This window comes from Fundulus heteroclitus, chromosome 5, assembly GCF_011125445.2.
Source record: "Fundulus heteroclitus isolate FHET01 chromosome 5, MU-UCD_Fhet_4.1, whole genome shotgun sequence".
Lineage (NCBI taxonomy): Eukaryota > Metazoa > Chordata > Actinopteri > Cyprinodontiformes > Fundulidae > Fundulus > Fundulus heteroclitus.
In genome coordinates this window covers 30298433-30316522 of record NC_046365.1, presented here as the reverse complement: position 1 = coordinate 30316522, position 18090 = coordinate 30298433, and the positions used below count along the sequence as shown (strand labels likewise).

Below are 18090 nucleotides of genomic sequence, written 5' to 3'. Positions count from 1 at the left end.
TGGGACGTGGAATGTCACCTCTCTGGTGGGGAAGGAGCCTGAGCTTGTGCGCAAGGTTGAGAGGTTCCGACTAGAGATAGTCGGACTCACCTCGACACACCGCTCTGGCTCTGGAACCAGTCTCCTTGAGAGGGGCTGGACATTCTTCCACTCTGGAGTTGCCCATGGTGAGAGGCGCCGAGCTGGGGTTGGCATACTTGTTGCCCCCCATCTCGGTGCCTGCACATTGGGGTTTTCCCCGGTGAACAAGAGGGTGGCCTCCCTCCGCATTCGTGTGGGGGGACGGGTTCTGACTGTTGTTTGCGCTTATGCGCCAAACAGCAGTTCAGATTACCCACCCTTTTTGGAGTCCTTGGAAGGGGTACTGGAGAGTGCCCCTCCCGGGGACTCCCTCGTTTTGCTGGGGGACTTCAACGCTCACGTGGGCAATGACAGTGGGACCTGGAGGGGCGTGGTTGGGAGGAATGGCCCACCTGATCTGAACTCGAGTGGTGTTTTGTTGTTGGACTTCTGTGCTCGTCATGGATTGTCCATCACAAACACCATGTTCAAGCATAAGGGTGTCCATATGTGCTCTTGGCACCAGGACACCCTTGGTCGCAGTTCAATGATCGACTTTGTTGTCATTTCATCTGACCTGCGGCCGTATGTCTTGGACACTCAGGTGAAGAGAGGGGTGGAGCTCTCCACCGACCACTACCTGGTGGTGAGTTGGCTCCAATGGCGGGGGAGGAAGCCGGTCCGACCGGGCAGGCCCAAACGTACTGTGAGGGTTTGCTGGGAACGTCTGGCGGAGTCCCCTGTGAGGCGGAGCTTTAACTCCCACCTCCGGGAGAACTTTAAACACGTCCCGAGGGAGGCGGGGGACATTGAGTCTGAATGGACCATGTTCCACGCCTCTATTGTTGACGCGGCTAGTCGGAGCTGTGGCCGCAAGGTTGTCGGTGCATGTCGTGGCGGCAACCCTCGAACCCGCTGGTGGACACCAGCGGTGAGGGAAGCCGTCAAGCTGAAGAAGGAGTCCTACCGGGCTTTTTTGGCCTGTGGGACTCCAGAAGCAGCTGATGTGTACTGGCAGTCGAAGCGGCAGGCGGCTCGGCTGGTCGCTGAGGCAAAAACTCGGGCGTGGAAAGAGTTCGGAGAGGCCATGGAGAAACACTTCCGTACGGCTTCGAAGCGATTCTGGTCCACTATCCGGCGTCTCAGGAGGGGGAAGCAGTGCAGTACCAACACTGTTTACAGTGGGGGTGGTGTGCTGCTGACCTCGACTCGGGACGTCGTGCGTCGGTGGGTGGAATACTTCGAAGACCTCCTTAATCCCACCAACACGTCTTCCATTGAGGAAGCAGAGCCTGAGGACTCTGGGTCGGGTTCTCCCATCTCTGGTGCTGAGGTTGCCGAGGTTGTTAAATAGCTCCTCGGTGCCAAGGCCCCGGGGGTGGATGAGATTCGCCCTGAGTACCTTAAGGCTCTGGATGTTGTGGGGCTGTGTTGGTTAACGCGGCTCTGCAACATTGCGTGGACATCGGGGGCAGTTCCCCTGGATTGGCAGACTGGGGTGGTGGTCCCCCTATTTAAAAAGGGGGACCGGAGAGTGTGTTCCAACTACAGAGGAATCACACTCTTAAGCCTCCCTGGTAAGATCTATTCAGGGGTTCTGGAAAGGAGGGTCCGTCGGATAGTCGAATCTCGGATTCAGGAAGAGCAGTGTGGTTTTCGTCCTGGCCGTGGAACACTGGACCAGCTCTATACCCTCAGCAGGATTCTTGAGGGGGCATGGGAGTTTGCCCAACCAGTCTACATGTGCTTTGTGGATCTGGAGAAGGCATTCGACCGTGTCCCCCGGGGGATCCTGTTGGGGGTACTCCGGGAGTATGGAGTACCGGACCCTTTAATAAGGGCTGTCAGGTCTCTGTACGACCGGTGTCAGAGTCTGGTCCACATTGCCGGCAGTAAGTCGGACTCATTTCCGGTGAGAGTTGGACTCCGCCAAGGTTGTCCTTTGTCACCGATTCTGTTCATAACTTTTATGGACAGAATTTCTAGGCGCAGCCAAGGTGTCGAGGGGATCCGTTTTGGTGGCCTTAGGATTACGTCTCTGCTATTCGCGGATGACGTGGTCCTATTGGCTTCATCAGGGCGTGATCTACAGCTCTCACTGGAGCGGTTCGCAGCCGAGTGCGAAGCGGCCGGGATGAAAATCAGTGCCTCCAAATCCGAGACCATGGTCTTGAACCGGAAAAGGGTAGAGTGCCTTCTCCGGGTTGGGGAGGATGTCCTGCCCCTAGTGGAGGAGTTCAAGTATCTTGGGGTCTTGTTCACGAATGAGGGGAAGATGGAGCGGGAGATCGACAGGTGGATTGGTGCAGCGTCTGCTGTGAAGCGGGCTCTGAACCGATCCGTTGTGGTGAAGAGAGAGCTGAGCCAAAAGGCGAAGCTCTCGATTTACCGGTCGATCTACGTTCCTACCCTCATCTATGGTCACGAGCTTTGGGTCATGACCGAAAGAACGCGATCCCGGATACAAGCGGCTGAAATGAGTTTTCTCCGTAGTGTGTCTGGGCTCTCCCTTAGAGATAGGGTGAGGAGCTCAGTCATCCGGGGAGGACTCAGAGTAGAGCCGCTGCTCCTCCACGACGAGAGGAGCCAGTTGAGGTGGCTCGGGCATCTGGTCAGGATGCCTCCTGGACGCCTCCCTGGTGAGGTGTTCCGGTCACGTCCCACTGGGAGGAGGCCCAGGGGAAGACCCAGGACACGCTGGAGGGACTATGTCTCCCGGCTGGCCTGGGAACGCCTTGGGATTCCTCCTGAGGAGCTGGCCCAAGTGGCCGGGGAGAGGGACGTCTGGGCCTCCCTACTGAAGCTGCTACCCCCGCGACCCGACCCCGGATAAGCGGAAGAAGACGGATGGACGGACGGACAAATAATGCTTAGTTCCTGTCATTTTATTTAAACAATTATTTATAAAGAAAAGACAGCAAATCATCTTTTGCCTGCAATAAGAGATAGTTATGTAAAGTCAGCAATACTACTGTCAAATGGTGTATTAGAACTTACTCTGAAGGTCCTTTTAAAGCAACTCGATCTCTGGTGCACTTTTCCTCTTTTTCAAGTTGTGGAGTTCAATTTCTCTACTTAATTTGTGTTGTTTTTTTCAAGTCAAAATACTAACTTTTTTTGTTGAAGAAGCCGTTTATACGAACGGATGGCATCCTGTGTCATTTTGTGAAAGAAAAAGAAAGGGTGAAACATGCCTCATGCAACAAACGTAAAAAGAACCTGGGGGTGGGGGGGGGGGGGGGGAAGCCTTTTTCTTGGTGGCTGTTATAAACAGACAAACACATCATTTAACAGTGGCTTTTAAAAAAAAGAGGAAGAAGTTGCTTTTTAAAATACAGTATAATAATTAAAGGCTACCATTTGTAAAATAGTCTTGTACTTCACTTTTTTCCCCCATGTTCTAGTGGCTCCTGTGGAGGCTCTGACATAAAAGAACAAAGTAAATATGAAATTATGTAAAAGCAAAAATACATATTGTAGAAAGTGATAGAAACATCTAACATGGACAGCACTTATGCATTTAATTTGTCTGCTACTTTTTACCAGCCCTCTCTCCTGGCTTTAACAGACTTTTAGGTGTTCCCGGTCGTTTTAATTAATGACTCAAATTCGGCATAACCTTCCATTAAAAGCTCGTGTTCTGCTTGGGAGAAAAACTGTGGGCGTTCTTTGGCCATGCTGAACAACCAATAGCAGCGTTGCTGATCATTGTTACTACTATCGATACATTTCCCCTTTTAAACAAACGCATGAACGCGCAGTTGTCTCAGATAACTCAATCCAGCCATACTAATCGTAAACAACAGGTGTGTTGGAAGAACCCAATTAGCCGGACCATGAATAGCTGGATGAAATCATCTTGGATGTGTCATTTGATCTTGGATGTTTTAAGCAACGCACGAAGAACAGTCCCCAGGTTTACACATTTGCAGGCAAATTGTGGCTGGCTCTTTTTTGAAGAGGACAACATTTTGCAGGCATATTTTTTCAGGGATATTTTTTTACTGGCAAATTTCTAGTAAAAAAAAAATCACAAGTAATTTCACTAGATAAAAATTTTATTTTATATATTCAATGTCTAAAACAAGTCTCATTCTTATGAGACTATATTTCTTCTACATCTGTCTGCTCTAATCTTGTAAAACACATTTTGTTGCTAGATAGACCAGATGAATGAATCATATGAAACAGATGTCAAATTTAATAAAATAAACTGAATAAAAAATGCCTAAAATTATCCATAACTATAGTAGATTTAGATTTAAAGTTATTTTATGAAGTCAAGAAGTAGGTAGGAAACAAGGCAGGTGTGTCAGAATATAATAATGTATATGGATACATGATAGATATAGAGAGACTAAAAGATAAAGATAAAAAGGTGTAGAAACAGAAACAGAGAGACAGATGGATAAATAGGAGAAAGATGGAGAGAGACAGAGGCTCCTCATGTACAGCTGTATCCAAGGATATTAAAAAAAGGAAAAACCTTTGCACTACCCTCCCCAAAGGAAAAATTCCTCAGGGAAACTCTGAGAAGAGTTACCATAACTGTGGACGACATTCAGCTAAACATTACAACGTCACTAGGTGACTAGAAAGTCAAGTGCTGGGAAAGTGGATTGAAGAAATCAACACATAGATGTGCCAAAATGGTCTTCAGCTGAATAAAAACAAAACTGGAGTAATAATTATTGGACCAAAGAAGGTGACCAAAGGTGTGTTCAAGAGTTAACACACAACTACAGTTACTACAGCTTGAAACCACTGAGCTGAAATATGGGTGGAGGGATGAACCCAGACCTGAACGTTCAGAGGCACAAAGAGACAATAAGAACGTTGGCCTTCTGTCACCTGAAGAATATTTCCAGGATTAAAGAACTAATGTCTCAGCAGGATCTCAAAAAATATATACATGCATTTAGCTTTAGTCGAACTGATTACTGCAACGGTGTTTTCACAGGTCTGTCCTAAAAAAGTGGGTCAGACAGCTGCAGCTGATCCAGAATGCTGCTGCCCGCGTCCTCACTAAGACTAAGAAAGTAGAGCACATCACCCCAGTTCTAAAGTCCTTACACTGGTTCCCTGTATCTCAGATAATAGACTTTAAAATACTTCTGTTAGTCTATAGAATACTGAATGGCTTAGCACCTAAATACATCACAGAGCACTAATGTCTTCTGGATCCAGCCTGCTATACAAATAAACCTGCTTTGTCTTGCCGTCTTCAATTTTTCATATTCGACGTGGGTGATTAGGCTCACCATCCATGACACAAGTTTTATAATGTAGCAGCACAAGTGCATGGAAATTGTATTATTTTACTATTGGTGCAAAAGGAGAGTAGACTAAGTTTGATCATTTCTAGTTCCAGATTATTGCTAGTGAAACATATATTGAATTTCTCATCTTTAAGAAAGGCACCATGGCTTTCAGGGCAAAATTCTGTCATGCGGCAACAAAATCACTTAGAAAGAAACAAACTCAGTTATGTCAGTTTGGCCCTAATGATGAGCATACTAATGCTTTTAAACTAGGATTCTAAGACAACGTTGTCATACCACACTGCTGACACCAAGTTTGGTGTTAAGTTACTAGTGTTTCGAAGAAATGTGGGAGGTGTTTATTCAGGTCTTGCTTCAGGTCACTTCTAGGTAAACTGTTATTCTATTCCTCAAAATACAAAGCAAACGAACCGGGGGAGTTGGGGGGGGGGGGGGGGGGTTTGCACTGTTTGGCATCAGGACAACCTTGAAAAACTGGTCAAACTTGGACTAAATACGCTACAGATGTCTTGTTTTTTTTTTAAAAAAAACAGTGATTAATCTAGTTTTTTTTAAGTATTGCTAAGCATTCGCTTTTTCAAAAAAATAAGGATTAGTGCGCCCACAGTAACTCTCCACGGTGCGTAAAAGCATCACGCCCTCCATCATATTCCATCACGTTTCCGTGTTTGCAGAAGACCGCTTTACTCTCTGTTGTTCTAGTCTCCTCCCACGCCAGGGTATTGCTCCACTCAGTCACTTTGCGCTTTACAACTGGCCAGATATGATTAATAGGTAACCAGTCAGCCTTAGTTAAAGTCTCTCAGGTGATGGCCGAAATTCTGGGGGGAGGGAGCTGAAGCTGGAGCCTGACAGAGGAAAGGCTCGGCTCGGGTCGCAGCAGTCATGGGGGGTGAAGAAACTGTTTCGGGTGGAGGGACCGACCTGAAAAGGTAAAGGCGCTGAACTTTTACACGCACTGAAAAAGAAGCTATTCTGACCTTCAGTCATCAAACTTGAATGAAGTTCACCACGTGGCGCTGTGCGTCTTGGCGACTCACCTGTTTGTAGGAGAGCAGCAGCATCTCGTCGCCAGTTTTAGTTGCGTCTAAGAAGTTTTATCTTGAGATCATTTCTTTTTTTCAACAAACACAGCAGGATCACAGTTTGAGCCATTCTTAAAATATGTTGACATCAGCTCAGTCGTACAGGTGGCGTTTAAGCATCACTTTGAAGCATTTATGACGTTTCATTCTAAGGAGCCACTTGATTGGTTTGATCTAAGATTTTACTTGACACAGGAGGTGTGGTTTTCCCAGAATATACGTAAAAATGAGATATAAAAATGCTAATATCGCTGCGTTGCTGTGTTTGGGTTTCACAAGTGTGAAGGTGGAAAAACAAAACACAAAACCAGCGCATGTCGATTAAGATGAGCTTTATATCTGACAAAAATACGCAGTTAACTGCCCTCAAAATCTGTTTCCTTCATATTAACTCAGCTGTTCCTAAAATGTGATTTTAATTAGATGATTTTTAACTTTAGAGGCTTTTAAACGCATAATTCTGGGTGGTTTGGTATGAAGGTGGCAGGTATATTTAGCTTTTTTTGGGTGATATAAAGCAAGTGGTTTAGCTCTAATAAAGCCACTATAATCTAAGTGTATTGTTTAATTTCACTAGCTCAAATGCTGCAGATATGTCAAATAATGAACACATAGACAGTAAAACTGCAGATATGTTGATTGAATAATCATGATTTGTATTTTAAAACTCTGAAAAACCAAACAAAAAACAAAAACATAGTTTAGAAAACGTCATCTAATTTTTATAGTGCCTGTGAGGGGGAAAAACTCAGCATAGTTTGCAAATAACGGTTTAATTTATTAAGGGCATCCCACCGCCACCACCATCTTTGACTGTTTGTTTGATATAATAGGAGGCACACGTTCCTAAAAAAAATTTTTTTTTCTTGTCAGTCTGCAGAATATTTTAACAAAGAACTTTAAAACCAACCAGATGTTTGTTGGTAAATGTCACACTGTGGCTTTTGGTTCCCGCTGGACTACCGTGGCTTCCACTTGGGAAATCTCCCATGGATGCCAAGTTTTGTTGTTATTGCTAAATAATAATAAAGTGTCGAACTCGTTGCAAACCCCCAAATGGCAGCAATCAGTAAATGAGAAACATTAAGGTTGACATAACTTTGTTGACGGTAACAAAATTACTCAGAAAAGTTAGATTCTAACTTTATTTGCACAAACACTTTTAGTCAGTTTTAAAAGTTTGCATACTTTCACTGTTCAAGGTCCTAAACTTAAATTAGAATCAGAATCAAGTTTATTGCCAAGTAGGTGCAGACAAAAAAAAAAAAAAAAAATATATATATATATATATATATATATATATATATATATATATATATATATATATATATATATATATATATATATATATATATATATATATATATATATATATATATATTATTATTATTATTATTATTATTATTATTATTATTATTATTATTTATTTTTATTATTATTTTTTATTTATTTATTTTTTTTTTGTTTTTTTTTGTCTGCACCTACTTGGCAATAAACTTGATTGGAGATGCTACGTTGGTGTAGCTTGTAAGTCCTGAACGGGGAAGAGAGGCAGTGTTAAGTGTCACAGGCGGTCTGGGCCTTGTTGATAAGACTGGTAGCGGTTAGGAAGAAACTGTTCTTGTGGCGTGAGGTTTTGGTTCAGATGAACCGCAGCTTCCTGCCAGAGGGAAGTGACTGAAATAGTTTGTGACTGGGGTGCGAGGGATCAGCCACAATCTTCCCTGCACGCCTCAGAGTCCTGGAGGCGTACAGGTCTTGGAGAGGTGGAAGATTGCAGCCAATCACCTTCTCTGCAGGCCGGATGACACTCTGAAGTCTGTCCTTGTCCTTAGCAGTGGCACCAGCGTACCAGATGGTGATGGAGGAGGTGAGGATGGACTCAATGATGGAGGAGTAGAACTGCACCATCATTGTCCTTGGCAGTTTGAATTTCTTCAGCTGCTGCAGGAAGTACATCCTCTGCTGGACTTTCTTGGTGAGGGAGTTGATGTTCAGCTCCCACTTTAGGTCCTGGGAGATGATAGTTCCCAGGAAGTGGAAAGACTCCAGAGTGTCGATGGTGGAGTCACAGAGGGTGATGGGGGTAGCTGGGGCTGAGTTCTTCCTGAAGTCCACAACCATCTCCACTGTTTTTTACAGCATTGAGCTCCAGGTTGTTTTCCCTGCTCCAGGTCGCTAGATGGTCAGCCTCCCACCTGTAGGCGGACTCGTCACCATCAGAGATGAGTCTGATGAGAGTGGTGTCGTCCGCAAACTTCAGAAGCTTGACAGACTTTACTGTCAACTAACCACAATCTCAAGACAGCTAGTCTCTTTAAGTAGTTTGAGTTAAACTTGTTCATCATTTCAGTGCAGAGAAAACTAGAATTGTTAAGCAACAGATATATGATGGAAAAGATCATGCTAGTTATGTGGGATTATTTCCACTCCGCCATTAATTATCTTTCCTGTGCCTTCTGTTGACTTGATGTTCAGTGTTCCAATTTGGTGGTAATAGTATGAATGTGTGAACATCGCTGCATTATTTGGTGATGAAGAGTAAAATTAGACAAAAAACTGTTTTTACCCAATATGTTATAGTACGCATGCCTTTTAAAAAAATATGCAGTGACGGCATGGCACACAGCAGTGTGGAAGCAAGTCCAGTTTTGCAACCAACCACAATACAAAACAGAGAAATAACTGTTGCAAAATGCTAAAAGTGCATTGTAATTAGCACTATCCTCCCTGTTTAATGCTAAGTTTGAGGTAGGGGGGGAGAAACGACTGTTCTATATTAGCATTACCTATAAATAAAACAGAGTAACAAAACTGCAAATTTGAAATGCATACATTTTTCAATTCCATGCTTGCAAGTTGCATAAAAGCAGTGTTTCTTTTAAGTGCAAAATAATAATAATAATAATAATAATAATGGCAACAAAACTCAAAGTAAAATTAAAATAAAATGTCAAATGTTATTATTGTGACTTTGTTCTCACTTCTCACTAGGTATGAGATTCTGGTGACCGCAAATTAGCTCATTGACATGATCTGGGGTTCCTTTTTTGCAGCGACAATATCGTCATCGGTTAGAAAAAAAAAAACCTCTGATGCAGTACTGGGACACAGAGGTATTGCTTCACCAGATTAAAAGATTCTCATTCAGCCCAGGAGGATTTGTATCTTCTCATTTCATCTTCAGACCACTTTGTTGGAATTTTGTTCCCGATCCTTTACTGTTGGAGAGTAGACTGTCCCAAGGAGAGACTCTGAGGTGCTGGATTTCTTGGGCAAAGAGGCTACTGCCATATTCTCAGCTCTTTCATCAGCAGGAAAAAAATAAGTAATAATTTATTGACCCATGTGTCATGAGTTATGCCGACTCTCTCTGCTAACCGCATTTCCGTGTGGATGTTGTCTTTTACTCTTGTGTACATATTGGTGATAACAGTTTCAGTCAGATGTTTGCATTGCACCATAACAAGTACATGAATGAGATGCTTGAAGCCTTCATTTTCCACTCCTGAATAGTTGTGTAAATCTACCCTACCCTAAACAAAAGGCCTCTGTTATCTTAATAGCCTGTGGGGAAGCTGTTGGTAATGTTAATGAGTACCTTTTGTTTCGCTCTGGAAGGTTTGTTGTCATTATGTTAGCATAGCGGAATATCTGGTCCAGTGATTTTCTGAGGTTTGTAGTGCTTCTACAATAACTGACCTCCACTTGGTAGACTTTGCAAACCACTTTGGTTTTATGCAACACATGTTTTTTTGTTGTTTTAAATCCAAAATGGTTCTAGACGTCAGACTTCAGTGGAGTCGACTTGCTGAGTGCTGCGTTACCTGCGTTGGCCGTTTTGTGTATCGACTCACCTGCACTTGAACGTCAACCTGATGTCACACACGGGACCATGGTTCTGTCCAAATTCAGGGGCTGCGTTCTTCGTAGGCCGATTTTGAATTCCGTTTATGAGACGGCGATGACGGAAACGGCAATGGTGGAGAGGAGTGAAACGAAGTTGGATATATTATGCTTTCTGTGACATAAAATTTACTTTTTTTAAAAGTTTGTAGGCGAGAAATTAGGTGTGGAAACCTGAAATATCTGCTTGGTGTGTTGACATTTTGCTTAATTTTAAAAGTGCTGGGACACGTTTGGACATCCGCGCTCCTGCACAGCCTCACTGGCAGCTGAGCGGCTGAGAATCGCAATGCCGAGACAGAGCGCCTGTCTCCCGGGACATTCTTTTCAAACTCCCACCGGCTTTCTGCAATGAGTTAAAAGCTGGAGTAATTCAGTCAGATGATATCAAATGCTAACTTTTGGTTATTATTTCTCTCTACAAATAAAATGGTATAGGCTTTGTTCAGAAATTAAGGTTAGGGTCTAAGTTATTAAACATATTACTGATAAACAAATTGTATTTGTGATCAATTTTATTTGATGGTATATTTTCTATGAACATATAAATTACTTTTAAGTGCAAATAGCTGATTGATGAATGAGAGTAAAATGAAAAATCAAAACAGGAACTTTTTAAACAATACATCAGGAATATGTAAAGAGGAAAATAAAACCCATGTTAGTATTTAATGGAGACAGCGAAATCAGCCTTTGGGCTCCGTTAGTTCGGCTTCACAGCAGACGTTATGCTGAGATAAAGGTGGAAACAGCCAGTGAAGGCTAGACCGTCCAAATTCACAGCCAATCTCTTCCGGTCTCTGTTTTTTCGCGGCCGATGTGGGACCCGTTCCAGTTTCAAAACACTTTTAATCTTCCTGCCATAGTCGGGGTCAAACAATGTCAGCATAACTTTTTCATCATTAGACTTAGAAGCTGAATTCCTTTCAACGGAATAGGGCGGCTTCTTTAGGGCACAGATAAAAAAAAGAAAAGAAAAAAAAAATCAGCTCCAGCAGCTCTTAACTGGTTGTGTACTGGTGTGCAACACTCTACCCCCCCCCCCCCCCCCAAAAAAAAAACTAACATTTAACATCCTAGACAACTAACTTGACAGAAAGTCTAACAATACACATTTATTTCATTCAAAATGGAACGAAAGGTCATGCACTTTTTTCAACAGATTTGAACAATAACCCTATTTGAGCATAAACTACAGGTTCTTGTTTTTAAATCATCAAAGTCCTTGACCCCTACTGTAAGTCAGTCAGTGCTAAACGCACAGGGTCTTGAAGACGTATTCTCAACCCTTGAATGTGTCATACTTTGTCACGTTAAAACAATGTGTTTTGTTGTAACACAATGAGCTAACACAAAGTAATGTGCAGTGATAGATTGAACAGTAAATTATTAATTGTATTCAAATTCATCTAAAAATGAAACTGAAAAGAAACACATTTTGCTGCAATAGACTGGCACCTCTGCTCTGTGCATTCTGAGACTGAAAGGTCTGACAAAACGGTGCAAGCTCAGTCTGATTGTATGAGGAGGGTATTTGAGCAACAATTTTTAATTTTCAAATCTTGCTACAGGTTGTCAGTTGAATCTATATTTGGACTTTACCTAGCCTACTTTAACATATGAATATCTTGCAACAAAACCATTTGATTGTAGCTCTGGTTGACTATAGTCATTCACCCCGTTTACACTAACCTTTTTTAACCGTGCCGAGAACTGTCCGAGCTCGGTAACTGAGATAACTATGGAGTGTAAATTAATCGCAAACTGAACTGAACCGTGCCAGACACAACCGGACCGCGCTAAATCTAGACCAGTTCGATGGGTGGGCTCGGCCCGGTTCTTCAGTGGTTCGGTTCTCTGATAACAAAGAGCGCATGAGCAGACCACATCATCTCCTTACAGTCAGCTGACTAATTTTGGGGTTTCAGACATTCATAAAAATAAAAGCTTCCCTACCGTGCCACACAGTTTTGGGTGATGATTCTGCTTAGCAATGTGATGAACCTCGACGTCTGTCGTTGTTTCCTGCGTCTGTAAGCCCTGATTAGACTATCGTTTGTCTTATCCACGTCCCAAAAGCCGACCCTGTCAAGTAAATTCACAAAATGTTGCCTTCTTCGCCTGACTCACCGCAAAGAACCAAATATCATAATTATAACCAAGCATAACTTCCTGAATGTTACGGGCGCTGCCATTTTGATTTGCCTAAGTCCCTCCTTCAATCCTAGAGAGCAGTAGTACCGTAGATCGTCACTAGGAGGCTAGGAACTGTGCTAGTGTGGTGTGTAAACGGTCGTAAGAACCAAGCTCGGCATGGTTAACTGATCCAAGCTCGGTCCAAACTCGGCATGGATCGGTTTAACAAGGGTAGTGTAAATGGGGCTAATGTCTTGCTAAAAGATTAACCTCTATCTCAGTCTTAAGTCTTTTTTTACAACTTCTAATGGGTATTACACCGTGTTTGGCTCTATACATATTCCTATAATCTCTAACCAGCTTCCTTGTCCCTGTTGAAGAGAAGCATTCCCACAGCTTTGTGCTGTCAGCACCATCTTTAACAGTGGGCATTGTGTGTTCCAAATGTTGTGCAACATTAATAGTTTCCCACCGCACAGTGTTTGCATTTGGCAAGAACGTTCAATTCTGCTCGTTGTCTGCCCACCACAGCCTGAGTTAAGCCAACGGATGTGTTACAGCATCTGAAATGTCAGACAGCAGGGAGCTGCTGATTAAGAAATAGTCCAAGCAAGAGTCGGAATGATGGGCATTTGAGAGGAATGTGTATTCTTTGCTGTTAGGATGAAGGAATCGCCATGCATCGCAAAGACCATAATCACTCACATATTGTTTGACTACATTTATTGAGTCCCTGTTGTGTTCAGCCTGTCTGTTTCCTCATTTAGACCAAAGTTGAGGTCGCCCCCAATAAATGGAGAGCAATCCAGGTGTTTTATGAAAGTGCACCATAAAAGTTTGTGGAAGAATGAGGGCTCATCAACATTTGGGCCATTTATACTAACAATACATAGCTTTTGGTTATGAATAGATATTTCTTTTATTATGAATCTACACTCACATGCTATAATTTTGTCTAATATTGTAAAAAAAAAAAAATTGCGGATTAAGAGTGCTACTCTTTGTTTAGAGTTATAGCAGGCAGACACATTAGGGAACTCGGGTGACTTAAGATCATTGACAGTTGTAGCTGATTTCTTGCAATTAGACAACATCTGCCTTTAATCTTTTAAGCTGGATAAAAAATCTTCAACTTTTACTCTCTGGTGCCAGCTCCTCGCACATTCCATGTCACAAACCTTAGCTTCACCATAGGTGTGAGTGAGAATTTTAGCTATAATCGGCCAGGCCCGGTTTTTATCGGGCTTCTTACCACCGAGCCAGTGAACGCGGTGGAAGGTGATGTGTTTCACCGCATCAGCTGCTGCCGGAGGAATTCACAGATTGTTTTCTCAATACAAGATTTCTAAATAATGAGAAGACGTTAAATATACTAGTTCTGCTACTTTGCATTTGTGCTCCCGCCAGTGGTGGTTTACTCCATGAAACCCCAATCAAGAGCAATTAAGTTTGATACAAAATGTGAAAGAGGTCAAGAATACTTGCAACTGTGGACATGTGCTGAGTATTTTTCTGAATGGATAACACCCTTTCTCATGAAATGGGCCCAGACAACAGTAGAGATGTTATTATGGTGCGGATGTAATCTCACTTGATAAACCTCAACATATCTATTATTGATGGTATTGATTCAGGAATGAAATCTTAATGAGTCTTTATTTCTTTCCTTTCTTTTTCAGAGTCTGCGCCAAGGACCTGTGCTGTTATAAGATTCCACTGTTTCGCTCCTGGTTTCAGGGACTGATTGTGCTGTGTCTACTTGTGTTTGTCTCATCTCTGGGCTTTTCGGACAGCGCTCTGTCATGGTCCGAAAATCTTCACAGACATTTCTATGGTGTTTTCAACCAGAGCCGTCAAATGAATGCGCCTGCTTATCGAGTCCACCCTAAACACAAAGCGATACTCGATGAAATTAATAAAAACGCCGAATCTTCAAGTGAGCACCCTGGAGGACTTCAGTACCATCAAGCTTTCCCACAAAACTACCAGTTTGTTATGGACAACGCTGAGGTTTGCAAGAACAACACACCTTTCCTGGTGCTGATGGTTCCTGTGGAGCCAGAAAACGTTGCGGCTCGGGATGCGATCCGCCAGACGTGGGGCAAAGACACAATGGTTCAGGATAAGGTGGTACTCACTCTGTTTATGCTGGGTCTCAGTGGAGGAGGTGATGTCGAGGAGCTCAGACAGGAGAACGAGCAGCACCACGACCTGATCCAGAGCAACTTTATGGACACGTATCTCAACCTGACCATTAAAACCATGGTGATCATGGACTGGCTGGCCACACGCTGCCCCACAGCGGCCTACGCCATGAAGGTGGACTCTGACATGTTCCTGAACATTGATAACCTGGTGATCATGCTGAAGACGCCGGGCATCCCCAAGATGAACTACCTGACAGGAATGCTGATGTGGAACAGGCCAGTCGTCCGATCGAAGAACTCCAAGTGGTACGTCCCGGAGGAGCTGTACCCTGATTCCCGGTATCCCACATACACTCTTGGCATGGGATACGTCTTTTCCAACGATCTTCCTGCGAAATTTGTGGAGGTCTCAAAAGCTATCAAACCCTTTAACATAGAGGATGCCTATATCGGAATGTGTATTAAAAAGCTCGGACTTTCACCGACCTCTCCGCCGAACCCTTCCCAATTTAGGGCGTATAATTCAAAATACAATCGCTGTGAATTTTCTAAGATCATTACGTACATTCTTGGTTCTTCAGAACAACTGAAAAACTATTGGGCAGACTATAAGAAGCCCGGACCTCATTGTTAGAGCTATTCACACTATAAATGTGATATGAAATTTGCCAGGGTTTTACTTATTTCTGCTTGCAGTCAGCTGCTCCAAATAACAGTAAGTTTTTAATTTTTTTTTTCCTCAAAGCTATCTTTATTTATGTAAAATATCTTCTAGGCTCATGAAGTGAAGGTGTAACTTATTACAGTTTATGCAACAGAATGTAAACCATTGCCAGAGTTCTAGTGCAATGTGTGTGTGTTTTTTTTTTTTTTTTGTATGGTTGGTTGTGTAATATTTACAAAAGAAAGCTGTTCAGAAAACTCTGTCTTGCGTTTTAACTACTAATGGATAGAAAAACCTGAATGAAACACAACATAAAGAAGTAAAATGCAGCTACGCAGGGACAAATGTTACACTGTTATATTTAATTGACCGGATAAATCAACTGTGTATTGATTTTGAACTATGAGCTTGAATTATTTTTCTTTTAAATAAAATGTGAAACTGTATTTTTGTATTTGATTTGGCTTTCTTTTTATCTGGGTTTCAACCGGGAAGTTTTAAAACATAAATATGGTTATATCTCAACCCTTCCACCGCAGCTCTCTGGCTGTGCATTTAGGGTTGTTATCCTGCTCAAAGATGAACCTCCATCTCAGTCTCAAGTCTTGTGCCTCCAGGATTGCCCCGAAATTAAATCCATCTCTCCCTACTGAAGAAAAGAGTGAGTGGCAGTTAAGTGAAAACGTCACTAGATGGCGCCATTGTACTATTGTATACTACTGTGTTAACAGAAATTGTTTGTGGTTGTCCTGAGATGATTTCTTTTTGTGCGATTTTTTATTTATTTTTTTTCCTATTGAAATCAATGCAAATTCTTCTTCCAATACTTTCAATTCTTCTGATTGTTCTAATTCTTTAAATTTTTCAACATTTAAATTTTTTTTCAAATTCTTCAAATTTTTAAAATTCTTAAATTTTTTTAAAATTCTTAATTTTTTTTAAAAAAATTCAAATGTTTTCAAATTCTTCAAATTTTTTCAAATTCTTTAAATTCCTTAAATTTTTTGTCAAACTCCTTCAAATTCCTTTAAATTTTTTCAAATTTTTCAAATTCTTCACATTCTTCCAATTCTTAATTTTTTTAAAATTCTTCAGATTTTTCAAATTCTTCAAAACCCTTCAAATTCTTATTTTAAAAAAAAAAAAATTCTTCAAATCTGATTTCAATGTTTTTCAGCTACTTTTTCTCTTCTGCAGGGATCTTCTGCATCTTCTGCTCAAATCATTCTGCAGATTAGCATTCTCATTCGCTGTTACGCAGGAACAGCTTTTTCTAGTTTTCTTTGTTTTAGCCACTTTGATTCTCATTATTCCAAATCAACCTCACCCATTTTCAGAAAAAAGGTTCAGTCTCAGAGCAGGAAAACATGGGGTGGCGCTCTCAGTTCACAACCTACTTTGTATAGTTACGGCTGCAGTAGGCCTCTGCCTCTTTTTTTTTTCCTTGTAGGGTTTGGGAGACAGGTCTCCTTCAATGTTACCCCACCAAACGAGCCTGGTGGACGTTAACGGTATAATCACAAGTCCCAGCTCTATTGATTGTGGTTAGTTGATATATACACATTCAGAATAAACTAAACCACAGGCTCACCTCAAATTGGCCTCTTGGGTCACACATTATTTCTTCTTTCTGGCCACCAGTAGGACTTGCTGCATAAAAATCTTGTGCATTGGACCTGTTGAAGTTGCAACAGTCAAATATGGATACAATCACGGCTTTGATTTTAGCTGCTCTGAGTTTTAGCTCTGATTTTTGTGCAGCGTTTCGTTTGCTCTGTTACATTGACAGAAACTGACCGCTCAGCCTTCAGAAGCCTTTGTTCCTGAATTCCTTGAAATGACCCTGGCTCTGTGAGAATAAGACAAGTCAGTCAGTAATGTGCTTTAGTTTCATTCTGACCAAAATTAAACAATCGGTGTCTCAACGGGTCAAAGTTGCCGCTGTCTTTTGTACACTTCAGATGTGCCTGGTGTGTAAAAAAACAAACAAATAATAGACATATGTGGCTCCTTTCAGAGACAATCTATGAGGCATGCATAGATTATTTTTATCTCACCTTTTTTGACCACAGTGTCATTGATGGTCAGGTGTTGTGAAATGCGGGAAATGGTAAAACAAAAGCATTTCTGAGAACTGAAAGTTCATCAACATCACAGTCTTTCTTTGTTCCCCAAATACAGATTTCCATGAATGTCAAACTAGCACAATAAACATGAGGCAAATATACAATTTGTTTCAAGGAATACATTTTTCAGCACACTTGACAACAGGGTGACTAAAGTGGTAAGTCAGAGCTCCATTTATAACATATTTTTACATGTCTCCTAAATGCACTTGGGTGCTCATATTGTTTTGAACTCGTTGAAATCAGCAGTTTCAGACTCAGAAATGTACTTGGCTGAAGATAAGTCATGTTGGAGTTTCAGCATAGATCCAGAGTTTATAGAACCTTTTTTCTGATTTTCTTTTTTTTTTAGTGCTTCATGGTTTATCTAATGTCAGATGTTTTGACATTGAACATCTCTGATGCTTTGGAAGCTCTCTGCGGACCTTGACTTTTTGCTTTGAACAGCCACCAAAACATTGTGAGGAAGAACCTACATCTTTAAACTTTAAAACCTTTTGGAATAACTCTATAAACTTGCTGTCACCGTTTTAGATAGAAATGTTTTTTGTCATTATCATAATTTCTCAAACATATATACCCTAGTTAGTTAGGACAAGTTTATAAAGTATTGGCATGCGTAAGTTCCTGGATTCTGCATGACCCTGCTCTTCTTTCTGGTTTATTGTATCTCAAATCTGCTGC

At 41.9% G+C, this 18090-nt stretch overlaps 1 protein-coding gene across 1 annotated transcript; it reads left to right on the top strand.

Annotated features, from left to right (window-relative positions):
• The first annotated feature begins 6006 nt into the window (after window positions 1–6006).
• On the top strand, window positions 6007–15343 carry LOC105939466 (beta-1,3-galactosyltransferase 2). The gene is made up of 2 exons (XM_012881650.3): window positions 6007–6274; window positions 14149–15343. Exons 1-2 carry the CDS (start codon window positions 6228–6230, stop codon window positions 15248–15250), a joined length of 1149 nt encoding a protein of 382 aa, XP_012737104.2. The 5' UTR covers window positions 6007–6227; the 3' UTR covers window positions 15251–15343.
• The last annotated feature ends 2747 nt before the right edge of the window (window positions 15344–18090 follow it).

Coding starts and splice junctions, on each gene's coding strand:
- LOC105939466 (XM_012881650.3), top strand. CDS start 6,228: ATGGGGGGTGAAGAAACTGTTTCGGGTGGAGGGACCGACCTGAAAAG. Junction 6,275..14,148: donor GGAGGGACCGACCTGAAAAG/GTAAAGGCGCTG, acceptor TTTCTTTTTCAG/AGTCTGCGCCAAGGACCTGT.